Source organism: Eurytemora carolleeae, unplaced genomic scaffold (assembly GCF_000591075.1).
Source record: "Eurytemora carolleeae unplaced genomic scaffold, Eaff_2.0 scaffold48, whole genome shotgun sequence".
Classification (NCBI taxonomy): Eukaryota; Metazoa; Arthropoda; class Copepoda; order Calanoida; family Temoridae; genus Eurytemora; species Eurytemora carolleeae.
This window is the reverse complement of record NW_019396177.1, coordinates 457,507-483,801: the sequence shown is the minus strand read 5'-3', so window position 1 is coordinate 483,801 and position 26,295 is coordinate 457,507. Positions and strand designations below refer to the sequence as shown.

General features: G+C 30.6%; 3 protein-coding genes across 7 annotated transcripts; 1 reads left to right on the top strand and 2 right to left on the bottom strand.

Annotated features, from left to right (window-relative positions):
- Positions 1–1,058: 1,058 nt before the first annotated feature.
- LOC111697299 (prolyl 4-hydroxylase subunit alpha-2) lies at positions 1,059–9,820 on the bottom strand. The gene is made up of 15 exons (XM_023467240.1): positions 9,692–9,820; positions 7,923–7,958; positions 7,698–7,773; positions 7,006–7,150; positions 6,604–6,748; positions 6,163–6,254; positions 4,889–4,980; positions 4,541–4,572; positions 4,309–4,362; positions 4,194–4,253; positions 4,086–4,143; positions 3,762–3,808; positions 2,598–2,633; positions 2,112–2,190; positions 1,059–1,229 (listed from the first exon to the last, which is right to left on the bottom strand). Exons 4-15 carry the CDS (start codon positions 7,097–7,099, stop codon positions 1,122–1,124), a joined length of 897 nt encoding a protein of 298 aa, XP_023323008.1. The 5' UTR covers positions 7,100–7,150; positions 7,698–7,773; positions 7,923–7,958; positions 9,692–9,820; the 3' UTR covers positions 1,059–1,121.
- Positions 9,821–14,003: 4,183 nt separating this feature from the next.
- LOC111697302 (uncharacterized) lies at positions 14,004–16,704 on the top strand. The gene is made up of 3 exons (XM_023467246.1): positions 14,004–14,913; positions 15,282–15,699; positions 16,225–16,704. The coding sequence occupies exons 1-3, from the start codon at positions 14,547–14,549 to the stop codon at positions 16,409–16,411; spliced, it is 972 nt and encodes a 323-aa protein (XP_023323014.1). The 5' UTR covers positions 14,004–14,546; the 3' UTR covers positions 16,412–16,704.
- A 46-nt stretch (positions 16,705–16,750) lies between these two features.
- Positions 16,751–26,095, bottom strand: LOC111697301 (uncharacterized). 5 transcript variants are annotated; one of them, XM_023467242.1, is made up of 17 exons: positions 25,990–26,076; positions 24,575–24,653; positions 23,936–24,060; positions 23,513–23,548; positions 23,320–23,395; positions 22,870–23,014; positions 22,496–22,643; positions 22,040–22,131; positions 21,887–21,978; positions 20,498–20,541; positions 19,088–19,141; positions 18,974–19,033; positions 18,294–18,351; positions 17,810–17,856; positions 17,541–17,576; positions 17,404–17,482; positions 16,751–17,019 (listed from the first exon to the last, which is right to left on the bottom strand). In XM_023467242.1, the coding sequence occupies exons 3-17, from the start codon at positions 24,046–24,048 to the stop codon at positions 16,915–16,917; spliced, it is 1,185 nt and encodes a 394-aa protein (XP_023323010.1). In that variant the 5' UTR covers positions 24,049–24,060; positions 24,575–24,653; positions 25,990–26,076; the 3' UTR covers positions 16,751–16,914. The 5 variants fall into 5 exon arrangements, 4 of the variants coding, with proteins under 4 accessions (XP_023323010.1, XP_023323009.1, XP_023323011.1 ...); XM_023467241.1 differs by lacking the exon at positions 24,575–24,653 and having other exon boundaries at positions 25,990–26,095; XM_023467243.1 differs by lacking the exons at positions 18,974–19,033; positions 24,575–24,653 and having other exon boundaries at positions 25,990–26,095.
- Positions 26,096–26,295: the final 200 nt, after the last annotated feature.

Here is a 26,295-nt window from a genome sequence, read left to right as displayed (position 1 = left end):
CCATTCTCAGCTCTAGGATTTTTTACTGTAGAGCGGTCTACCCTGACATCCCTTTTAGCAACAATAATAACTTATCTGATTATACTCAAACAGTTTGAAGTTTAAAAAATAGGGATAATTTTTCTTTTGATAAAAAAATCCACTTTTTTATATTCAGGTTTTTTTAAAGATTAGATTTTTTAAAGCAGAATCTTGTTTTTTAGAGGAGTTGTTTTAAAACCTTCTTAGCGTAAGGAAATTAAATAAGATAATATTAAATATAGGCGAAACATTGCAAACAAGATTCTGTGGTCTGCCCCACTACCGCCACGGAAACAGAGAGTTTTTCTTTTAATTTAAAATCATTCTCTATTTAGTGGTACTTTTTGATAGTTCATCTAGTACTTTAAATGTATTATTTTATTAAAAAATAATCTTAAATCATGCTGCACTACCTTATATGTATTATGTTATTAAAAAATAATCTGAAATCATGCTGCACTACCTTATATGTATTATGTTATTAAAAAATAATCTTAAATCATGCTGCACTACCTTATATGTATTATGTTATTAAAAAATAATCTTAAATCATGCTGACTACCTTATATGTATTATGTTATTAAAAATAATCTGAAATCATGCTGCACTACCTTATATGTATTATTATTAACAAATAATCTTAAATCATGCTGCACTACCTTATATGTATTACATTATTAAAAATAATCTGAAATCATGCTGCACTACCTTACATGTATTTATGTTATTAAAAATAATCTTAAATCATGGTGCATTACCTTATATGTATTATGTTATTAAAAATAATCTTAAATCATGCTGCAATACCTTATATGTATTACGTTATTAAAAATAATCTGAAATCATGCTGCACTACCTTACATGTATTATGTTATTAAAAAAAAATCATAAATCATTCTGCACTACCTTAGGCTAATATGTATTATGTTATTAAAAAATAATCAATAATTTATTAATTAACAAGTTTTATGAATTTGATTGATAATTTGCAGGGAAATTGTGATTTATAGACAAAAAACATATTAATAAAAGTAATACACAAGCAAACATATTTTATTTTGTTTTAATATATGAATTAATCAATAAAAATCAATTATTCTTTATTCTTCATTTATTGGGCAGACATCTTGTTGTAGGAGGGCTTTGTATTCAGTAATAGCAATCATCTTAGTTCCCTGGTATACAGGGCAACCACCATGTACTGTATCCTGATCAAATATTGGGTAAAAGAACTGTAGACGTAGTTCCCTGGTATACAGGGCAACCACCATGTACTGTTTCTTGACCAAATATTGGGTAAAAGAACTGTAGACGTAGTTCCCTGGTATACAGGGCAACCACCATGTACTGTATCCTGATCAAATATTGGTTAAAGGAACTGTAGACGTAGTTCCCTGGTATACAGGGCAACCACCATGTACTGTATCCTGATCAAATATCGGTTAAAGGAACTGTAGAAGTACTTTCATGTGACTCTTTATTTATAGAGTGACATATCCAGTTCACAACGGCACCCTCTGGTCAAGATTAATGCACGAGATATGAGTCATATCCTCTTAGAAAGTTAATTATATTTAATTTTGATGTCAAATGTAATTCGACTAGCACACTTCTGCTTCAGAAACAATAACAAGAATATTGTCAGAATTAAACACTTTTCAAGGCAGAAAACACACGATATCTTCCGCATAATGATCAGATTAAGTTTTGAAGGGTATTGTTGTGAATCGGGAATGAGATTAAATTGAGATTAACTTAAAATCACAAAAGGATACTCTTCGTTTTTATTCTGACCTTTAAATTTAATGAATTGATTTCATTAATTGAAAAATATTTTTTTTTCTCATAAAGGTTGAAGCACGTTTGTAGTAAAACCATAAGATCTCGAGAATAGATATGACGCAGTTAAGCTATTTAAGTATGTCACATGATTTAAGCTTATCATGTAAAGTATTCAATTGAAACGCAGTTTCAATGAATAATGTCATTATGTCTAAGTTTACAACATTAAATCTTTAATATGCATGTTTTTACAATTTTTGCTACATATTTGTATTATTTCTAAAAATTTAATTATGAAATAATTCTACCTCATCATTTCTACCCATTTTATCCACATTATACCAGACTAGAAGAGTGCCTGGTGTTGGAGCAACATAAACAGTTAGCCTTAATATCATAATATAAATATATAGATTAAAATTGTTCTTGATGATAAAGTCATTAAAGAGTAAATAAAAAATAAATGTTAGTTCCATAATCTTTCTGAAATTTATATTTTGGTCCGGATTTACCCTTTTCAGTTCTTACGATAAAATAACCATCAAAATAGATATCAAAAATAAAAAATGATTAAAAGACACAAGAAAATAGATTTTAAAACTGATCTAAAAAGGTTATCCGATGAAAATTAAAGAAACCAACTCAGAGTCAGATCATGAGAATGTGCTGGGAACCTTTTTAAGAATTAAATAAAGGGGTATTTATTTCTAGAGCTAGATTTTTTAACAGGGAAGGGAAAGGGAGCCAACAGGGAGTACATTATGCACATAACAGTTAAATACTTATTTTTTTACCTGGGCATGGCAAAGCCTCCACCTTTTATTGTTTCTCTAAAGTATTTTTTAAATGTAATCTATAGAAATAATTTACTTGGCTTTTGGTTTGTTTTAATCCAATTTACGTCAAAACGTAAAGTTTTGGCAAGACAATATTTTTTGTCCGTTTAAGTATAGTCAGTTTATGTATGGTTATTGGTCATAAATTTTTTTTTTGATGTCTTAAAAATTAAGCATAGAAAAAGCAAATAATAAATGAAACTGTACTATATAAAAGAGACATTTTTTAGAACATAATTTATCTATTTTATCATTTGGGTAATTATATCAATATAAAATCCTTCTACTTTTAAATTGATCACTTTGTAAAATATAGCTATTTCTTTTGAAATCAGAACTTTCCATTCATTCCGACGTGACATAAAAATATTTCAATTTTAAGTCTTAACTGAAGTTTCATTAAGATCAGACAGATTTACAAAACAATCCTTTCAACTTTTTTTTGGTAAACAACATTTTTAAATTTTGACCGACCATAACCGTTCCCAAGGTACGTATGAGCTGGGCCTGATTGGTTCAGTCGTTTTGACAGTTATTGCATACAAACAAATCAGAAAACAAATTTATTTATCCGAAAAAAAAAAAAAAATAGAATATTCAAGCCAGGCAACCAGAACTCTGATAGGGTACTAGTTTTAAAACTTAAAGTAGGCATAATTCGACTTTTGAATACTAGTCACAAACTTGGAACAAAAACTCGTGACAACTGGAGTTCTTCATCAAAGTTTTGAACTAGTCACAAACTTGAAACAAAAACTCGTGAAAACTCGAGTTTCTCATCAAAGTTTTGAACTAGTCACAAACTTGGAACAAAAACTCGTGACAACTCGAGTTCTTCATCAAAGTTTTGAACTAGTCACAAACTTGAAACAAAAACTCGTGAAAAGCTTAGTTTCTCATTCAAATATAAAAATGGTAAAATGGTGGTTTATCCAAGTGGTATAACAGTCGACTTTACAAGTCGTCAAAAAGTCTTAGCTCCACTTTAAAAGTCGACTTTTTGTCGACTTGAAAAATCTAGTCCAAAAATGGTTAGAATCTCTATTTAAAAAGTCGAGTTAAAGTCGACTTAAGGTAGTAAACAGTCCAGTTTAAGCCGTCTTTTGTTTTCTGAGAGCGTACCTTAGAAAGATCATGGCTATTGCAACTCTATTCCCTAGTTTCACTTCCTAAAACATTTCTTTGATGTTTCTGCTGTAATGATTAAACACAAATTTTCAACTTTATTAAAATATTGTAAATGAATATTTTTAAACGGATTTCAATTTAATTTTTCTCAAAAATAAACAAATTTCTTTTTGTTAAAAGATAGACACAAAAATATTATATAACTTTCACGACAATTCTTTTAATAAATGTGAAAAAATGGTACATTTCCTTTAAAAATAAAGATGAGTAAAGCCACGAAAAAAATTATGGAAAAAAATAAGACTCATACGGTCATACCTTCCTAATGTAATCCTCATTGTAGAAATCTGTATGGGGAGTGTGGGCCCCACCTAACCTATTCAAAATAATTTTAAAAAAATTTATTTTTATTTTATTTGTAATCACCTATATTTGAAGATTTCCATGACTGCGTCGCCAGAATTAAGTCCTGTAACTCGATTTATTCTAAATGAGATAAAAATTAAAATCTGTAATAAAAGTAGTTATTTTCCAGAATTACCTCTGGTGAACATTGTCGAAAAAAGGACTGTCCTCAACCTCATTAATTTGATCTCTATTTATAAAAAAATTATTTAAATTTAGACTTTTTCTTTTTTGTAAAATACAGGTTTACCTGAAATACAGGTTTACCTGACATACAGGTTTACTTAAATACAGTTTTACCTGAAATACAGGTTTACCTGAAATCCAGGTTTACCTGAAATACAGGTTTATCTGAAATACAGGTTTACCTGAAATCGACTTCGCCTGATCTTACCGAGCCCTGAAATATCAACATTTAATGAACAGAGATCTCCATAAATTGTGAAATATAATTACTACTGTAGCAGCTTAAAAATAGCACAATTACTGTTTTTTGACAATTTAAACCATATCTTTAGTTCAAAAGTCGTTGTTGTGAAATTGAAAAATCCATAGTTTTTATGTGTACCACTGTATTATCAATATATTACAGTGAGACTCATAAAACTGTGGGAAAGGAAGACGAAATTTAAGCAGTTGTGTGTGTTGTTTCAAATTAAATATTTTATAGTTTTACGGGGACCACTATAATTAAAATATATATATTAAATAAATACCTTTTCAAACTTGTTCTTTTTTACTTCCTCACTGGCGATATTCAGCTCAAAGTCAGTCAAAAAATTATGATATAGAGTAGCCATTGGGTCTTCTAGGGTAGGGACAAATATATAAGATAATCTATTAAAGAGAATGTAAGCGTAATTTCAACTTCAAGTACCCCTCCGTTTTGACCCTCCATGCAATGATGAAGAAATTTCCGATTTACAATGGTAACCTTGAAACCATAATCTGAGTCTGACCAAACATATATGGAAGATATCGTCATAATTTTGTTATTTCTGCAAATTTCTCAATTGTTTCTTACAAGCAAGAAATGAGAGAGTTTTTTTTGCATAGAAACCACTAATAAAAATAATCAAAAACATGCAAATTTAATTGGTATGAAAAATGAGACAAAGCTTTTAAGGGTACTGTTGAACTCGGGCATTGCCATCTTTGCATGGAGGATCACTTAAAATTACAATTACAGTCTCTTCAAAGGAACTGTAAAGGAAAAATGAAAAGGGGTATAGGTTGAAACCCGAGAATCTCAGGCGTTGAATGATACATATTAGATTTTTTTGTGATGTTCCTGTCTCGAGAAATTTATATAAAACTTTGTCAAATTTATAGAAAAATTCATATTTATGCAATTTTGTATAAAAGTTGTAGTATTAACCCTATTCCTGCTGGGTCTAATGATGTATCATTTGTCATATTTGGACATAAAATATGGGATTTAGAGGGGGGGGGGTCAAATTGACCCCCCCCCAGCGTATCCTGGTTTTCAAGTACCCAAGCAGGGATAGGGTTAAACAGATCATATTCAACAAATACAAAACCAATCTGAAAACGATTATATCCCACAGGAGCCTGAGAATCTCAGGTTTGCTTTTATTATAATTTTTTAATTTTGATTTGATACGGACTATACGGATTAAATGTAATAACATTATCAATTATATCTGTTACAAATGCAAAATGAAAATTAAATAATTATAGCAGGAGCAAACCTGAGATTTTCAGGTTTCTTTAGGATATAGTCTTTTTCAGATTGGTTTCGTATTTGCTGAATATGATCTGCTTAAACCTATATACAACTTTTAAAAATTTCATATATGTGAATTTTCGTATAAATTTGACACAGTTTTATATCCATTTCCAGAGACAGGAACATCAGATAGATGTTTTATATGTTTCGTTCAACGCCTGATATTTTTTAGGTTTTATCCTATACCCCTTTCATTTTTCCTTTACAGTCCCTTTAACCCCCAAAAATAATCTTTAATACCTGAGAGGACTTCAATGTATAAGTTTTCATAAAATCTTCTTTCAATTCTACAACTTTTAGTTCCTTGTGTTTCTGTATGTGAGATACAAATCCTGAATAGAGTAAATGGAGATATTGGAATTGGAAACTTTGAGTTAATGACAAAGATTTAACTCAGAGATTTCCAAAGATAAAGGTTTTATGAGCATTTATTCAAATTTAAGTATATGTGTATTTTCATTTCTTTATTGTCAGTCAATTTTTGGTTTGGTTTGATTGAGGCTTTTCAAGAAAAGATAAATAGATACAAGAAATCTAATTTTTAGATGGACAGATAGTTAATATCAAAACTACAATTTATAGATTGTTACCAGAATATTAAAGAAGGTGAGTTTTTAGGAAAAATGACTTTTCGACTTAAAATATAATTTTGAAACCTAGTTTCTAATTAAACATTCCTACTTTTGAAAGTCCACATTATTGCGAAGATCCCATTGAAGGTCCGAAACTTCATAATAATGATCCTCTTCTGCCTCGGATAAGATATCGTCATCAATATTTTCAAGAAAAATGTCCATGTATTTTAGCTTCATCTTGTCTGTAACATCTAATAATGCCAAATCTGATTACATGCCTTAAACTAAAATTTGTCTAATCCGTCCGTATATTTTTGCATACTGATGTTGTAAACTTTGACTGCATAATCTATTTATACGAACTCATAATTTGTCATATCAAAAGACCACGCTAGCTGCAAAGTTGCAAACAAAATTTGAGTTTAAGGCAAGTTATCAATTTCTTTGATTTTAATTTCAATAAATTTTATTATTATTTTTTCATTTTAGAGCCTAAATCTAAGATTACCTAAGGAGTTTATAAATTCAGCAATATATATGGATTCGTCAGGTTGAAATGTCTCTGAAAGATCTTCTAATGATAAATTGTAGGACTCCATCATGTCGATTAAAACCTTAACTACGCTCTCCAATTCGTTTGCTCGGAATCCAACCTGCGCAAAATCAAAAAATAATATATTTAATTGTATTTTTAAATTTTTAAGGAAAAAATTCTGAGTAAACTCGATCAGCTTTTTCATCTATTTAAGAGACTGGTTTGTTTCTACTAATACAAAACTATTCTTGTGTATAATTTTATTCAAAGTGTTTATCATAAATAAAATGTTTGGATTTAAAAAAAAGCTGAATTTGTAAACTAACTTAAACATCTTTTCAATATAGCTAAAGAAACTGTAGTCGTAAATTCAATTAACTCTCCTGTTCATGACGGATTCACAACGGTTCCCTGAAAAGTTTTGTCTTAACATGATAAAATTAGATATCCATGTTTAACTGGATTCTCTACAAAAGCGACCTGCGCATTTCTTCCATGCAGATAAAATGGAGGAAAAACCAACTACGATTATTGAAAAGAAAAAGGATAAAAGAATATCGTGGTGAATCGGACATGACCCTCTTTTTAAAACTTTCTTTAAGCATAAAAATGTCAAAAAATGATATTTTTTATATCTTGCTTTTAAACTTGGTTTAGAATCTAACCTTATCAAAGTGTAATGCAGAAACTAAACCACAGTTTTCTCGAACTTCGATGTGAAGCAACTTCAAAAATTTAAACCTTTTGTATCAATGGCCTTAGCATTTTCTGAGAAGATAACCCTATTTCTCCTAGTCCCTTCAGAGCTTTTACACCCCCCCCCCCCCCCAACCAAAGAGAATTAGGGTTAAATATTCAAAAACTAAGAACATTTTGTATGTAAGGCATTCCTTGTAACTGGGTCCTCTAAATATTCTTCGTTTTCTCTGGAAAAAAATCTATTTATTTTTGTTTAAGATTTTAATCTGATTCTGAACATAATATTTTTCTGAAACAAACAGTGAACCAGAAAACTCTGGAATACGAATACGTTATGACTAAACGGTAAAATGAACTATAGACACAGAACTTGTGGAGTGTAAACAGACCCATTTAACTCAATGAAATAAGTTACTAGTCCAAATCTGAAATACGAATACGTTATGACTAAATGGTAAAATATACTTGAGACACAGAACTTGTGGAGTGCAAACTCATTTAACTCAATGAAATTGATAAGTTACTAGTTCAACTTTAACTATTCGCTTTGTAACAACATCAATAACCTAAAGGTTGCTTTAATGTCTTCTTTTCATTCCAAAGTTTTCTGGTTCTCACTGTATAGTCACAAAAGTACTGCAATGAAAGTAAACACATTTTTAAAAAGCAAAAACGTTTTTACACGATTTGAACCCATTTTCTCGTATCTTCTTCTAAACATATTCTTTGCTTGTCTGGGTGTTTGTTTGTCCGTTTTTATTCAATAAACGACAAAACGGCTGAACCAATCGTACCCAAATTTTGTGTGTCACATGACCCCAGCGCAAGAATACCACTTGATCGAAAATCAGGAGTTGATCGAAGAAGCGTAAGGTAGCAGTTAAAGCTAAAAATTAGTTTAACATGTTGTAATACCAAATTAGTTTAACATGTTGTAATACCAAATTAGCTGTTATTTTTATCTTCCCTTTAATTTTTCCAGTTTTGTTCTTCTTCTTTCACACTCAGTTTTCCTCTTTCTCACTCTTTCTCTTTTTCTTTCTCCTTCTTCATCTTTGCTTCTTTTTTCCTGCCTTTTTCTCCTTCTTTTACACTTTTAAAACTTGAACTTCTGTCTCCCTCCTTTTACTTAACTTCTTCTTTCTTCTTCTTTCTTTTTATTTCTTCTTCTTTCTTCTTATATCTTTTTCTTTCTTCTTATTTCTTCTTCTTTATTTTTCTTTTTTCTTTTTTCTTCTTCTTTCTTTTTCTTTCTTTTTCTTCTTCTTCTTTATTCTTTCTTCTTCTTTCTTCTTCTTTCTTCTCCTTTCTTCTTCTTTCTTCTTCTTTCTTCTTGCAGTTGTGTATACTCTGCGTACATAATGAAACCAGTTCTCTCTGGGCGGAATTTGTAAACAAGAAAAGATGCATAGTGTTCGTTTAGTATCCCTGGAGGTTAAAAGCATTAGATTTTGATAATTTTGATAATTCATATAATAGTTTCCTATAGACCATAATATTTCATTGAAAGATGAATCCCATGTCAGGCTTCGACATCTGTCTTGTGTTTACTTTACCGTCCAGAGACAGTACACTGTAGTACAAAAGTGTCTGAGACTGCATACGTACCCAATGTACAATATTTTCTTTTATCAACTCTTGAATTTTGATCAAGTGGGTTTCGATCATCTCGTATTCTGCAAACCCAGGGAAGGTTTGTGGAAGATCAAATTAAAAAAAAACCCTGGAAAATCCACCAAAATTAGAAAATGATTTAAAATGGCCGACATTCATAGCAACAGTTAAAGGCTAAAATTGTTCACAGGAAAAGGGGCGTGAAATCAATTATATCCCCTCTTTCCAGGAGGATAAAGGTTAGCACATTTGTCAATTTTAAAATAAAGTATATTTTTATTCAACTGTTTAACGAAGAAAACAATTTTAAAAAATTGGATTTAAAATCGAAAAAAAGGTAAAAAACCTTATCCTCGCAGCAAATGTTGATAACTGATTTGTTAGTAGTTTGCACTCCGAGCTTGTTCTTCGTTCTTTAACCAGCTTTATCAATGCTTCAACCTCGGTTAGGTCATAAGCTGTATCAACCGTCTGAACAGAAGGTCAAAACTTTTGAATACATTTTTCTAGTTCGGACCCCAAAAGGCTTAAACGGAACATTTCCTGAAACTGATAGGAATTTTAAAACGTTAAAAACGTTTGGAAACTATCGGCGGAACATGTCTTAACTGAACTAAATATGCACATTAAACATATCTCCTAGATGCTTCACCTAGAGCTGTGTCTGAGCTGCTGAAAAAAAGCTGACGGGAAGATTATTCCGGATCAATTCCATTTGGATTAATTGTTTCGTAAACTTTTTTATTATGTCACATCAAGCTCTGTGTATTGTCTCAGGGGTAGATTTATTTAAAAATCAGAAAGATTTCTAAAAGTTTTCAAAGATTTATCATTCATCTTAGCAGCTTCAGGAATGGTTTCACAAAGCCTTTACGGATCCAAATTGATCCGAAAAAAAAGAATACCCTACTTTTGGCTTTACTGCTTGGTTTTAGTGACTCAACTCATTAACCTGTGCAACTAGGCTTTGAGTCTGTGTCACAGAATCTGATTTTCAAATTCCTATAACCTTGTAGCCTAATATCGTAGACCTTAAATTTTTCAAACTAAAATATTGTTTGATTAAAAATTAAAATATCAAAGGTTTACACCATCAGTTTATAAATATATAGGGAATAGAAAATTTTAGTTTTTGGAAAAGACTTAATTCCTTTATCTAGTCCTGGCACCTCCTCGCCAATCAGAGAGGCTTACCAAGTTGTGAATTGTAACGATCCCATGAGAGTCCTAAACCTCTTATATCGGACCAATGACAATTATTATATTGATCTCACTTGATCTCAATGAATTCCAACAATGAAAAAATCTACATTATATGCAGAACATGCAGAAGCATTATGTATCTAAGGTGTTAGCCGCCAAAGAGAAGATGCTAAGGTAAGTATTCAGAGAACTTAGAAAACTAGAAAAATATCTTTGTAAATACGTTGCAATGATTTCACAAGTAAACACTGCTTTTGTAATATAGTGTTCGCTGGAAGAAGAAATTGAAAATGTACGTATGATACTTTATTATCTTGAAAAGAATCATTTATCATTAATTTATCAATATACTTTAGGGGACCCCAGAGAGCCGTAATTTTAACTCAAATAGAGAACCACTAATTGATATCTTTAAAATTTCTGAAAAATTGTGATAGAAAATTCGTTTTTTCTTTTGAATATTTCTTAACCCTATCCCTGCTGGGGTACTTGAAAACCAGAAAACACTGGGGCTCTGAATGCCATGTTTGATGTCCAAATACAGTGAAACCCTTAATGACGAATACATCGGAAGAATTTATCAAATGTCGTCTTGATCTAAAAACCCCCCGCAGGATCTTGGGGACATAAACTTCCCCGTTAAGAAACTTGCTGTGGTTACTCAGCCACTTTAATCTCGCTTACTACTATCCTATTTTGTTCTTTGACACATCCTTGCTCATGAACTACATATATATTTGGTCAATTCAAGATTGGTGCACAACTTAAGAAACTAAACTACTAAACTCAAGACAACTTAAGAAACTAAACTACTAAACTCAAGACAACTTAAGAAACCTCACCAAACTACTAAACTCAAGACAACTTAAGACATTGTACCGTGGCAGGCGATTATATCAACACACAATGAAAACTATTTTTTTATTTTAAGTTTTGATTGTTAAAATCTTTATTTGAATTACAAGTTTACAAGTAAACAAAGAGATATTGGCAGCTTCTCTTGACTTCTATGTTTCAGTGTTATTGTGTATCCATGTTTTAACGGCATGATATAAATCAAAATCGAAATTAAAAGACGTCTTTATTGTATTGATATGATAGCATACCAGTGTAAAATATAAATATAAAGAAATATTTTATATATATAATAATTACACTATGCTTGTCTGTTTGTTTGTATCCGAAAAACGTCCAAACTGCTGAACCGACCGGGCCCAAATTTTGTGTGGGATTTTCCGTGGCCCCATGGAAGGTTTATGAATGATTAAAATTTCAAAAATTTGGCTCCATAAAAATTCGATTTTCATTAAATTTTTGAACAATGTACAAAATTATTCGATGAAATCCGCGAAATTATTTCTTGTATTTGTTTACAATGCACACAAAGAGAACATGTTCAAAATTATCATAGAAGATGGGCGCGAAGCGCTCTAAAAGCCTAATATAATATAAAGGAATATTGTAACCCTTTATCCCCCTCTCTGAAGAGATGGGATAAAACTAGTCTATATTTAAGATGTATCTATTTTTGCAATCTTTGCAGTTCTTAAGGGACAATTATCGCCATCAAGGAAATTATTTAATTAAAAAACAAATTTTTATAGAGAGATGATGATGAGAGATGATTTTACAAAATTGAAAATGAAAATCTAGATCCCCCCCTGGTTTTCAGTACCTTTGTTTTCAGAGTCTTGATGATTTAAAGATGTAGACAGGATTACTAAAAGTAACAAGTGTTTTTTACAGCATACAATGATTATTAAGAATACATTTAAATTTAATTTCTTCCCAAGTAAATATATCCAAATATAACTTATCTAATTAAAGGAAAACAGCAATGTGATTTAGAACATGCAGTAGTCCTTTGTAAATGATCAAAAGTAATTTTGTTTGCAAAAGAATACTATCTTTAACGATTTAAGATTAAAGAAAAAATATAAAAAAAATGCTTTTAATTTATAAAAATAACACTGATTAATGATTATCTAAGGAATTGAGTCTTTAGACACAAATTCTGATTTTATAATCCCTATATCTTTGAAACCCAATATCGAAGACCCATATATTTCAGACTCTAAATTCTGTTGCATCAAATATTCTAAGAGTAAATATCAAAAATTTACACTATCCGGTTGCAAAGATTTTGGAATTAGAAAATTTGAGTTTGGGCAAAGACATATTTCCTTTGAATTTCTTTGAAATGGAGGCCCCCCTTTTTAGAGTTAAGAAAGTTAAAATTTATAAAATCAAGTGAATCAAAAAAAATTTGATCTACCAGAATTCATAGTTTCAAGTATTAAAGGTCTACATCATCGGGTTACCAAAATATAGAGGCGAAAAGTTAGAGTGGCAAAAACTCATTTCCTTTCCAAAACATTCTTTAAATTTGATTTTCAATTTAATATAAGCTTACCTCATATTAGAGATAAGAGAGTAACAGAGATTAATTGAAGCCTATGATATTTTCCACAGCAAGTAATATTGTGAACAAGTACTGTACACAACATGATCAATTAGCAGATATTGGTATTCAGGGATATCCAAAGAGAATAGAATATATTTTAGAGGGGAATTTACTAGAAAAAAGTGTAAAACGGCCATTTTGTTGTACTGTTTCCATACTGCAGGTGTACTTCACATATTTATGCTATATAACCTTTTGTGCCCTGGAATATCATTTTATAGAAAATCTAAAATTAATGTTAAAAGAAAACCAAATTATGAAATAGGCTGGTTTCATAATTGACCAAAGATCATTTCACATAGACTCTATGCCTTTCACTTTACAAACGATGATTTTCCGTTATAACTATAAATCAAATGATGTTTTTTATTCACCTAATTCATTATAAAGTTTATTTAACAGCTTTAAAAAATTCGAAATTGAAATGAATAGTCTAGGGAACATACTGTATTAATGTACTCTACTGCATATAATTTATGAACATTTACATGATTTGTACACTTTGAACTCCCTTTCAGGCTGAAAGGGGCTAAAAAAATTCATACTGAGAGATTCTTTAAATTCCCCTTTAATATATATTCTATTCTCTATGAGGATATCAAAGGATCCTTTGGAGACGAAATAAAAAATCTTCAAAAATAGACTAAATTCCTAAATGTTATGTTTTAAAAGTTGTAAATCTTAATTCCTGAATGGGTATTATATGCAACAAGTGGCCGTTAGAGAGCAGTAAAAAAACGTTCATGAAACAGTAGCATGACATGCCGGGACACTTTAGGCCTGCTTAGCTTATCCAGGTAGAGCCTACGCGCATTGCACTGTCTGGTAAGTCTGTGCCTCATATTTTTTAATGTTAGCTTTTGTTTAACAAGATACCACATTAAACACTTTTAAGCTTGATTAATATATTGATCAAGAAGTAAATAGAGAAAAGTAAACAGAGGTCGCAATTTTCGTCTCGTTGATCCACTCAGAATGTTCATATCAGTAACCTGTATAGTTTGCTGTCAAACACAAACATTAATTCTTACTGAATACCTATAAAGTTCAGAGATTAAATATTAGAGCTTCATCTTTTATACACTGTACACATTGACCAATCAGAGAGCAGTAGCACAAACAATCTGCTGTCGCTCAGCCGTTTTTCGTGGATTTCTCAATCAATAGCTTTTATACTAGGAAATCAAGTCCAGGATAGGGCTGGGCGTTGTTTCTGGGGAACAACCGTTCATTTACAAGAACAAACGGAATTATCAAGAACAATCACATTGTTCCAAAAAAAAGAAATAAAAATATTGGAAAAATTAGTAAAAGAACGGAACGGAAAGGAAATTGCTTGAAAAGAATGTCAAAATCAGGAAAGTGATCTTATGGTCAAGAACACTTTCTAAGTCCAGCACACATTTAAAATCAGGAATGTGTTCTAAATCATCTAAATATAATCAAAAGACTTTTTAATAAGATCGCCTCAATCATTTATAAGCTGTGACCTAACTCAGGTTCCCATAGTTTTTAAGCATAATCAGGACCCATCATGCAGACTTCTAGATCATTTTTTAGCTCGGTCTTTGCATGCCTTGCCTTCTGTAGAATAATTTTACCATTGAATTATAATCTAAAAGATGTGTTGCTTCATGTAGCATGGATTACATCTGGATTTATCAGTTCCGTAGTCATGGTATTTAATGATGTTTATATCCTTGACTTAAAGCATGTTAATCCTCGTGAGCTGTCCTACATCTGTTCAGACATATTTGGAATTCTCATGACTACATTTCCATACCCCACAATGGCTTACTTTGTATTAAAAAATGACTACATGATGAGGGACAAGAATCTTGGTAAACCAAAACAATTTTGGTTATTCTTAGCAACTGTTATTCTTCAGATGATATCTCTAGGTTACGGGTGATAGATTTTTTACTTTTTTTAATTGGAACCCCACCCCCTTACCTTAGATGTCATGTATCTGCAAGCAAATTATTCATGACTATATAATATTCACCTCTGAAATTTCACTGGACTTCTCTACCGTATTCTACAAAAAAAGGATTCCATAAATGCATTACAGACACAGGGTAAAAATGTAAAGCAATTGATTCCAGATTCAATTCATATGTGAATTCAGCAAAAAAAACCTTTCATTTCCATTAAATAAATGTCAAAAAAAAAGCATTGTATTCAATCGTCCACTATAAGTTGTAAGAAAATCGTCTTTTCCCAAAAAAGAGTTGTTTGAAATTGTAAAATATTATCACCTTTCTAATAGGTTTACTATTGTACACCTATGCCCCAGGTTATAAAATCCATGCTGCCATTTGTATGATATTTGTAGACTTTAACCTCCTCATTGTAGAAACTACAACAACCCTGCTGATTGGAATCTCAACAGCAAGATTCTGTAAAAAAGTTTCTGAATTAGCATCAGATTCAGATCCACTCTTGATTCTGGAGCAAAATGTTGAGGTTCTTATCAAAGCTTTTACACAATTGAAGCAGGGAGCAGAATCTGTTCTTTTTGTAACATTTGGTATTGAGACTGTTTATTTCATTTTTCTCTGCTACATGGTTCGAATGAATCAAGAAATGGCTCCTTATGTATTGTTTGTAGTACTTAAACTCACTTATGTTGCATTTGCTTTGGAAAACTGTTACAAAAATTACAAATCACTTATCAGAATGCTTAGGTAACTTTTTATATAAACTTAAAAATACCATTTTTTTGACATAAAAATAGGCTAGTTTCCTTTCTTTAGATTTGTGTTGAGAGAAGATTTGATTTTATGAATATTGATTAAATAAATCTCTCTGAATATGGCTTCATTTGTTCAAAATTTTGTAGTAAAATAATTTTAAGATATTTGTAAAATTATTTTCTAGTATTATTCTTATTAAAAGCATTTAAAAATGACTGGCATTTAAAATGGCCTGTATTTTGTTTGGAATCACAAACAGAATGTTACTTACACACATCCACTGCAGGAAACATACATAAATGATCAAAATTAAACACTTTTAAACACAGAAAAACTAAAATATCTTCCACATTATTGATCAGATAAAGGTACTGTTGTAAATAGGCTATCTTTGCATGATTACTTGAAATTAAATGTACAGTCCCTTTAGTTGTTTGATAATACAAATAAAAAGGTTATATGCTCTTAAGATTTAAAATTTAAATAACTTATTCATATGATTATTATTTTGATTAGAAAAAAGTTGTCAGTATCTGATGTAAGCTATCAAGAAGAGAAGAGGCTGCTGGATTTGATCTATCAAGTCCAAGAGGAATCACCATTTACAGCTCTTGGATTCTTTGATGTAGACCGCAGCACACTCACTTCTATTCTAGCAACTTCAGCTACATATATTATTATTCTTCTGCAGTTTGATCAATAGGACGATACCAAGAATGTGGACCATGGATGTTCCATCGAGACAGCTGAAAACATCAAAGGCAAAAAAAATTCTGAAAATTCCATGTTTACAGGGACCTTTGCCAAGTGTTCCCAAGACCAATTTTGCCCACAAAACAAACAAAGCACAGCAAGATATGTTTTGCAGGCAAAATTTATTAAAAACTTTGCAAAGCAGGTTGGTCTGTTAGATTATATAATCTAGATTTGAAATATTATGCAGGTTGCAAAAACACTTTGAGGAAGACTTGATTCCTTTCATGTTAATTATAACTAATTTTTTGTGCGGAATTTTATTGTATTGTAAGAAATTAAGTAACTGTATAATTATATGTATATTTCAAACAATAAATTATATAATGATACATTATATGAAAACAGAGGAATATACAGAGAATATACAGTACACCCATGCCAGATCATGGACCATAAGCAACAAAGATGTTAAGTAAGAGACAAAAACAATTTTATTGCATTTTGTATTCTTTAATAGATTTTTGGACAAACATCTTTCTGTAGGAGTGCATTGTACTCGGTAATAGCAATCATTTTAGTACCCTGGTATACAGGGCAACCACCATGCACTGTGTCCTAAAAGCAAAATAACAATAAATCATTTTTCATTTTTATATTGATTGGAACCCTTTTCCTTTCAGAACTGTTAAAATTATATCAAAGGAACTGATTATTGTACTAAACTAATTTTGTGGACCTTTTTTATTTCAAAACTGTAAGTTATGCAAAAAAAATAGTCAAAGTATGAACATTGAATTTCTTGATAGTATGTTTGACAAACTGAAGGACAATGAGTTCAATATTTGTGTAGATTTTGTAATTTTTATCACAAAAAAAAATCCATTGGCTGTTTTTTAGTTGGTCAAATTTCCCTTAAAAAATGTTAATTGTTTTTTGAAACTATACCAATTTGAATAAAAAACTGCTCATGAGATCATTATATATTAAATGTATTCATACCTCATCGTTTCTTCCATAGTTATCTACATTATACCAAACTAAAAGACTTCCAGGTATTGGCTCAACATATATATTTAGCCTGAACAAATTTTTAAAGTAAATTAATAATTTTTTCTCATAAAAAAACTTTAACTTACCTGGGCATTGCAAATCCGCCTCCTCTTTTTGTTGCTCTGAAATTAAATAAAATAAAATTGTATTAAACTTGAAACAGAGGACTCATGAGTTCAGGTCCTTTTAGTTAACCTGGGGGCCATGGGGACTTAAATTGGCTTAGTATTTAATAGAATCAGCAACGTACTGGGAATGCAATAAAGTGTGACATACATATGGTAATGCATTCATTGTTGATTTTTAAAATAGGTTGAATTAATAATGATAATAGCTTTTAAATGCAATGAAATACCTCAAAAAAATCATTGCGATGGCAATTCTATTTCCTTCAGTTTCATGCTAAAATACCAAAAATGTAAAAAAAAACAATATTTCATGATTTAAAAAACAAGCATTATTCTTAATCTAATGAAAATGTAAAAATAATATTATATTGTGATCTTTTATGATTATGAATAAAATTTAACTAGGATTAATGCAAAACTAACAAAAATGTAAGAACCCGAATTTTTCATGATTAAGAATAAAACACAAGCAAAATTTGTATTTTAGTATCCCCAAATAAACTTGATTATTCTTTAAAAGTTTGCCATTTTAGATTGAATATGGAGTTGACTGAAAAATTTTAACAATTTAAAAAACAAAGAGAATGGTTTTATATATTAGTTTTCTTGTTCAAACAATTATTTTACTTAAATATTATAAGTAGGTTCGCAAATTAATGCTGTCCGTCAGGAGAGGTTTCAATATCTTCATTTTATATACTGTAAACATACTTCTTCAATATGGTTCTCATCATAGAAGTCCGTATGTGGAGAGTGTGATCCACCCAATCTAAAGTTTTTAACTTAGTTTTTAAGAAAATATGTAAAATAAATACCACTTCAATAAAATCACCAGAAGGTTTGAAATACACATCATGGTCTATATATTAATATTATAAAGTTAACATTTTGCATATGAGGATTCAAACCATAAATGTTCTTGCTTTATAATCACTATGGTAAATGTTTTACAAAAAACGATATTGATGTTTTTTAACTAAATAGTCTATTTAATGGGACTGTTATAGTAATTTCAAAATGACAATTGATACTCCAATTGAAAAGGTGCATGCCTGATTCACAAAGGTTCCCTTTAAACCTTACTGTGCTTAATAATCTGCAAGTCTTTTTTTATAAAAAAAATCATATTAATTGAAAAAAAGCAATTTATTAAAGGGTAATCATGGATATATCATCTATTCTTTCAAGAGTACCATTTTGAATGGAACTTGCCACTCTGTAAATGAGGGGGGGGGGCACAATTACGTCTACAGTCCCTTTTAGAAAGAAATTTATTAAACAATATTGTGGCTTAAATAAGAAATCTAATAATGTTTTCAAAAATGTGCGAAAAACAAATATTACATTTGGTCCTTATTTCATAAAACTAATATCTAAGTGTCCCTAAAAACCTGTATTTATAAATTTCCATTTTTAAAGATCCCGAAGTAAGTCCCGTCGCTCGGTCTATTCTAAGATAGATTTTTGGATTATAAAAACAAAAAAACAGAACAATTAAAATTTACCTCAGGTGAACATTATCAAAAAATGTACTATCCTCCATTTCTTCTATATGATCTCTAAACAAGTTTTTGTTGGATATTAACTAAAAATGAAGAGATCGACTGTAGAGAAATAATTTCAAGTGAAACCCTCCATTGATGGACTGGAATACCCTTTAAACCTTTGTATGATCCAGGATGATTGAAATCTTGTTTTTCTATCGGAAAAGTGATTTTTTTCAGAAGTGGGTTCTCTACGAAAGTTACTTATGAATATTCACTGCAGAGATAAGGGAATTGTTTGAATTAAACACTTTCAAAAAAATCATTATTTGAAGAAAGTTGGGTGGAGTTGCCTGATACTGGAGCAAGTTTCTTAACATGCTATGGAGCAGCATGTTGATGTATCTAACTGAACTCTCAGAGGATCCAAGCTTATGCAGCTGAGTAGAAATAGAGTCTCCCTCACTCAAAGCAAGAGTAAGGAATCTTCTTCTTGGATCATGAGCGTGAGTTCATCCAGCAAGTGGTAGAGTGATAACTCTATCCCCATGTTCATATTCTCCTTTATTGTTGTAATCAATTTCTCCATATTACCCTCTATAGGTTCCTTCAGGTCAACAGAGCTGGGAACTTCCATCAGAATGGGACACCTTTAATCCCAACTGCTTCATCCGAATATCCAATGTGGACACTTATAATTTCTTGCTTAATCCCTCTTTTTTGGATAAAATGCAGAAAAATCAAAAACCAGTTTTTCAAAATTAGAGAGTCCCTCCCGTTTCTGTATATTATTCTTATATGGAAAGCAAGTACAAGATTAGGTAAGTCTCGAGATTAAGCAAAGATAGGATCAAAACAATTGCGCGGCATTGCGTGGAGTTAACAGGGTTTGCAATTGCATGCAAATAAAATCTACTTGCGTTGGAAACCTATTTAGAGGGTACTGTTGTGCAGGGGCGGATACAGGGGGGCGGGGGGACATTCGCCCCCCCTGAGATTTCGAGAAACCCTAGTGCAAAACAGGAAAAATATCTGTCTTAATAAACTATAATGTGTGAAAAGTTAAAAATCTAGTTTTTTAGTCTTTAGTCATTAATTTTGACTCGTTTTGAGTCTTTTAAGTCAAAAAAATTTTTGGCTGCAGCGCAATTTTTTGTTCCTAATTATCAATTTTTTTGTTCCTAAAAACTCTTGCCCCCCCCTTACTTAAATCCTGTATCTGCCCCTGCTGTTGTGATAGAGGCATATCCGTCTTTTTTATTATTGGGGGTCTCTTGAAATTATAATCTAATTAAGATAATATTCCTAATTGTTAAGCAGATAAAGGTTTGAACAGTACCATTATGAATCGGACATGTAAATGGAGGGACACAGAAAGTTATGTCTATACAGTACTTTTAAAATTATAACCTAATTAAGATCATTTTCTACCTGAAATCAACATTTTCATCATCCCCTTCTGTCATGACACTCCCCTAAAAACTAGATTATATTTTTATTGACTTTTTGAGAGAATTTTTTTGGGGAATTTGTGAAAATAAAAAGTTGCTTTTGATATATTAATAAAGAAAATTAAATTGCATGTAATATTAAAATCTTACACGTTTTTAAGCATAACTCCTCTTATTGAAGTTTGATTGAGGATAGGGTTTCCACGAAATGGCTAAATCTTTTGCGCAAAATTTGCGCTATTTTCGCGCAAATTTTTTTTTGCGAACTTTCGCGCTATTTTTGCGCATGAAACGCAATGAGTTTTGCGAGGTTTTGCGCAATTTTTTTTGCGCAATTTGCGCAAAACCGGAAATATTTTTTGCAAAAGAAAAGAAATTTTAGTTTTGCTCAATTTTTTTGCGAAATTTGCACAAAACCGCAAGTTTTACGCAAAAAGTAACTTTTTAGGCAAATTGTCAAAAATTGATATTCTAAGCTTAGAATTAAACAACTGAAGATTTATTCCATACCATAAAGAAAAATATTAACATACGAGTATGATAACGATTATACTACACTCAATTGGTTACTTCCAATTACAAAAAGTTTAAATTAAGGGACCAAAATTAATAAAATAGAAATTAGAGAGAGTGAAACTTATTTTAATCCTATTAAATAATTTCAAGTGACCCTTAAAAGTTTTGCCTAATCAAGTATGAATTATATTCTTAAATTTTTTAATCAAATTTCTGAAATCTTTTTAATGTCATATAAAGTAATGCAAGAAAGTAATCAATGCCTGAAGAATCCACTTTTAGTAAATTTGCATGTCCAAAACTAAAATTGTCGAGAAAATTGTGAGATTTGAACTCTTCTTAACTGTCATTGGTCAATTATGTAAAAGTGACCAATAGGAAGACATTCCAAAACAAGATTTTTCCAGAATTGAATTCTAAGAAATACACACCGTCACCAACCGTTTGATTTTTACGAAATTGCGCAATTGCGCAAAACTCGAGTTGCGTAATTGCGCAAAACTAGAGTTTTGCAAAAACGGTAAAGGGCAATTTTGCGCGAAATGACTTTTGCGAATGATTGCGCAAATTGTTGTTTTTTCGCGCAAAACTGATGCGCAAAGAAAGAAAAAATTTGCGTTTCGTTCCGCAAAAATTGCGCAAAAGTTTTGCGAATGGAAACCCTAATTGAGGAGAACAAAAATGTTTTGAATTTCTTTTTTGAAACCAGATATATTTTTCTTTTCTCATACTTGATATATATATATTGCGTGATATCAAAACTAGATGAGTTAAAAGGTAACAACATTTTTTTTAATTGAAAAAAACCATCTTATTGTCCTTTTGATGGATGATACAAAATCCTTTTATTTACCTTTTTAAATTTGTTTTTGTTCACTTCCATTCTGGCAAGTTTAAGCTCAAAATCAGTGAGAAATTTGTGATAAAGCATAACCCGTGGATTTTCTGAAACATCAATAAACTAAATTCTCTTAAATAAAGTAAAATTATTATTTCCAAAATAAACCTGAGAGGACTTCAATGTGTAGGTTTTCATAAAATCCTCTTTCAATTCTGCAACTTTTAGTGCCTTGAGTTTCCTTGTGTGAAATACAAATCCTGAAAATTCTTCTTTAAGAGGCTGTAACTTGTAAGCCTAAATTCAATTGACCCTTTATACAAAGACAACAATGTCTGATTCAAAACTATACCTCAAAAGCTTTGTCTGATTAATTATGAATAGATATCAAAATTTACAATGTAGAAAACTGATTATTTTCAAATATGGTTTCTTTCTACTGAAGAAATACAAGTAGTTTACCAGAATTAAATGCTTTTTAAGTAAGAAAAACAACAATTTTTTCCTCCTTATTGATCAGATGAAGGTTTCACGTGTACTGTTGTGAATCAGGCATTGCCATCTATCCATGGAATGCACTTGAAATTAATGAACATCCAATATCCAACCCAAACTAATACTAACCTTTGAAAATCAACTTCATTTTGAATATCCAACAGCGAGTCTGAAACTTCTTCAAAATGATTTTCCAACTTTTCTGAGCTAAAGTCAGCTTCTTCAATATTTTCCAGAAACATATTCATATATTTTAACTTCATACTCTGTGGTAAATCTAAAACAAACAGTTCTGATTATTTTACGAAAAAATATACAACTTAATTGATACCAAATTGTTTTTTTTCAAGTTTTATGAAATTTAAAAAAATATTTCAAAGTTTCAGAAGTTAAAGCAGGTCCGTCGGCCATTTTTTTTTTTATATAACTTTGACACAATTTTATGTCAATTTCTTGAGACAGGGACACCAGATAGAGCTAATATTGATGGCAGTTTCATTTACCTATGGTATCTATGAACCCTGCAATAAGAATACAATCCTCCTGAAGAACTGGTTCAGTAAGTTGATGAAGGGATAGGTTGTAGGCTTCCATCATATTAACCAGGGTCAACACAACCTTACCCATCTCACCAGCATTATACCCGGCCTAAACCAGATTTAATCAGGTACAGGTTTATACATACACTAATGACTTAAGGAATAGTTACATAAGTTATTTATAAAGCATGCCATTACCAAACAACCAATAAAATAATAATATAAGATGCTTGGATAACATCCAAAACAACAACTAGAATAATTAATTATTATAACAAAATTAATTGGATAATGTTTAAGTACGTTGTTTGAATAACATACTAACAACTTATAGAATAATTATATAAATCATTTGGATAACACGCTATTGTCAAACAACTAATAGAACAACCATCCTTCTATTTAAAGACAAACCTTTTTTAGCTGAATAGAATTAATAAGTCCACAAGTTTTTTGAATATTGAAATTTAAAAGCTTCAGGAATTTAAACCTTTCAAACAAATTTATTTTCCACATTATAAAAATTTATTAATAACATTATAAAAAAGATATTTAATGAGAGTCTAAAAAATATTGTTTTTCCTTTCATATTATGGTAAATTAATTCCTTGTGATGGGATCTTCTAAGTAATCCTCATTTTCTCTGAAAAAATGAAACTAAAAAATTTCTAATAACTCTCCATTCGTAGAAGGTATGTGCAAATCACAACAGTATCCTAAAAAGAATGAAAGAGGTTTTTTTTTATCAAGAAATTTTTTTTTTCAATTGTGATTTCTGTACAAAAGTAACTTGCACATTTCCGCTGCAGGAAACAGTGAAGGAAGTTATCAGAATTGATTACTTTTCAAGCTAGAATAAATAAAAAATATTCTCCATAGTTGATGAAGATAAATTTTAATAGAGCACCGCTGTGAATCAGCCATTCACCTCCTTAAGTGGAGTGTCACTTGACATTTTAACAACAGCTCCTTTCAGGTTAAAGCGTGTAAATTGTTTAAAAATAAAATGTTATAAAATTACAAAAATTACCTAAGCTTTATCGCATAAGAGTTGAGGTGTTTTATTGAGGTTTTGCATCTTGGCCTTGGTCGAGAATTCTTTAACATTTTCAATAGAGCTTCAACATCTTGTAAGCTGTACATTGATTCAACTACCTTAAATTTTAATTCTTAAAAAATTTATTGTGCAGATATCATATGTACATAAATTCATTGTATTTATTTGATTTAAACAAAAAATTTTGTTAAATTTTTCTTTTATTAAACTTTGCTAAATTATTATCCTAATAAATATTATAAGCAAAAAAAAGGGATCTTTTTGCTACTGTTTTAATTAAAATTTTTAAATGTCTTTTAAACTAAAACACAAGAACATTGTATTTAAAAAAAACATTTAAGCATTAAGGACGATGATTTCAAAATTGTTGGTTTAAAATTTAAATTCTTAAAAGTCTTTGAAATAAAATAAAAACAGGAACATTAGAAAAAGCTTCAATTTATTGTATTTTTTAACTAAGTTTCTTTTTCAAAATATTTAATGTCTTGTCCTTATAGGCAACACAAACATGTCTGCCATGACATGAGCAGGGTTAAAATTTGGCATGTAATTACAGTAAATTACAGAATAACAATTTTGTAAATTGTAAATTTTTTCAGTTTTCTGAGGAACCTTTAGAAAGTAGAAACATCTTAATTTCTTTCATTATCCAACACTAACGGTGGATTTGATAGAGCTAACAATCACAAAACTAAATATAAAATTCAATATATTTCTTACACCATGGTTACAAAAAATTAATAAATTCAATAATTTTTTTCGTAGTAAGATTTTGACTCCACTGGAGACCACCGGAGGGAATTCATTTTCAATGGAGTGGTGTGAAAAAATACTTTTTACAATTAAAAACTTTATGCTGGGTGATTTACATTCCACTGGAGGGATTCAGATATCTTTCCAGGAGGGTTAAAATTCCACTGGAGGGATTTAGATATCCTTCCTGGGGGTTTATAATTCCACTGGAGGGATTCAGTTATAAAGGGGTTTATAATTCCACTGGAGGGATTCAGATATCCTTCCCGGGGGTTTATAATTCCACTGGAGGGATTCAGATATCTTTCCTTGGGGTTTATAATTCCACTGGAGGGATTCAGATATCTTTCCTATGGGTTCATAATTCCACTGGAGGGATTCAGTTATCCTTCCAAGGGTTTTATAATTCCACTGGAGGGATTCAGATATCTTTCCAGGGGGTGTAATAATCCACTGGAGGGATTCAGTTATCCTTCCAAGGGGTTAATAATCCACTGGAGGGATTCAGTTATCCTTCCAAGGGGTTTATAATTCCACTGGAGGGATTCAGATATCCTTTCTGGGGGTTTATAATTCCACTGGAGGGATTCAGTTATCCTTTCAAGGGGTTTATAATTCCACTGAAGGGATTCAGTTATCCTTTCTTAAACTTAAATATTAGAAACAATATTACTTAATGGATATTGGAAATCACTCACTATCAATGGTTTTAAAGAAAAAAAAAACTGAATCCCTCCAATGGAATTATAACCCCCCAGGAAGGACATCTGAATCCCTCCAGTGGAATGTAAATCACCCTGCGTAAAGTTTTAAATTGTAAAAAGCATTTTTTGAAACCCCTCCAGTGAAAAAAAAATCCCTCCGGTGGTCTCCAGTAGAATTGAAATCTTACTACGAACTTCTTTGAGTCAGAAATACTAGATTTGTACAGAAAAAAGATTTAATCATTTGTTAACAGTCATTGATTATGGGTCTAATATTTGACCAGGAGTAATAATAGTACAGTGATACCAGAAAACTCTGCTAAGTAAGACGACTTTTAGGCTCAAGTTATGACTTTAAATAGTCTATTAAACGTAAGACACAGGAATTCTTCAGTTTAAACAGATCTATTTAGCTTGATCACTCCTGTATGCCAAGTCCATTAGCGCCTGACCCAATCAGGGTTCAGTCATGTGTTTTCTGGTTATCACTGTACTTTAGATATTTAACCTACAGTGCTTGCTAATAATACCACGCAGCTAAAGGATGACCTAGCTTGACCTGACATTTACCTGGAGAAGAAGAAGAAAGAGAACTGAGTTCATTAAATACATTCTATAGTTCTCACTGTATAAAATAAATGTGTAACAGTACACCACAGCTGATATAAACTTTTACATCTATCTATCTATCTATCTATCTATCTATCTATCTATCTATCTATCTATCTATCTATCTATTTCATTTTTACTATATATTTTTTTTCTTTAAAGGAACTGTTAATGCAATTTTGTAATGATTTTCCATTTTTTTTAAATGGCATGTCTTTGCCCTTGAAAGATTTATATGATCAAGTATGCAAGAAATATTATTGGACA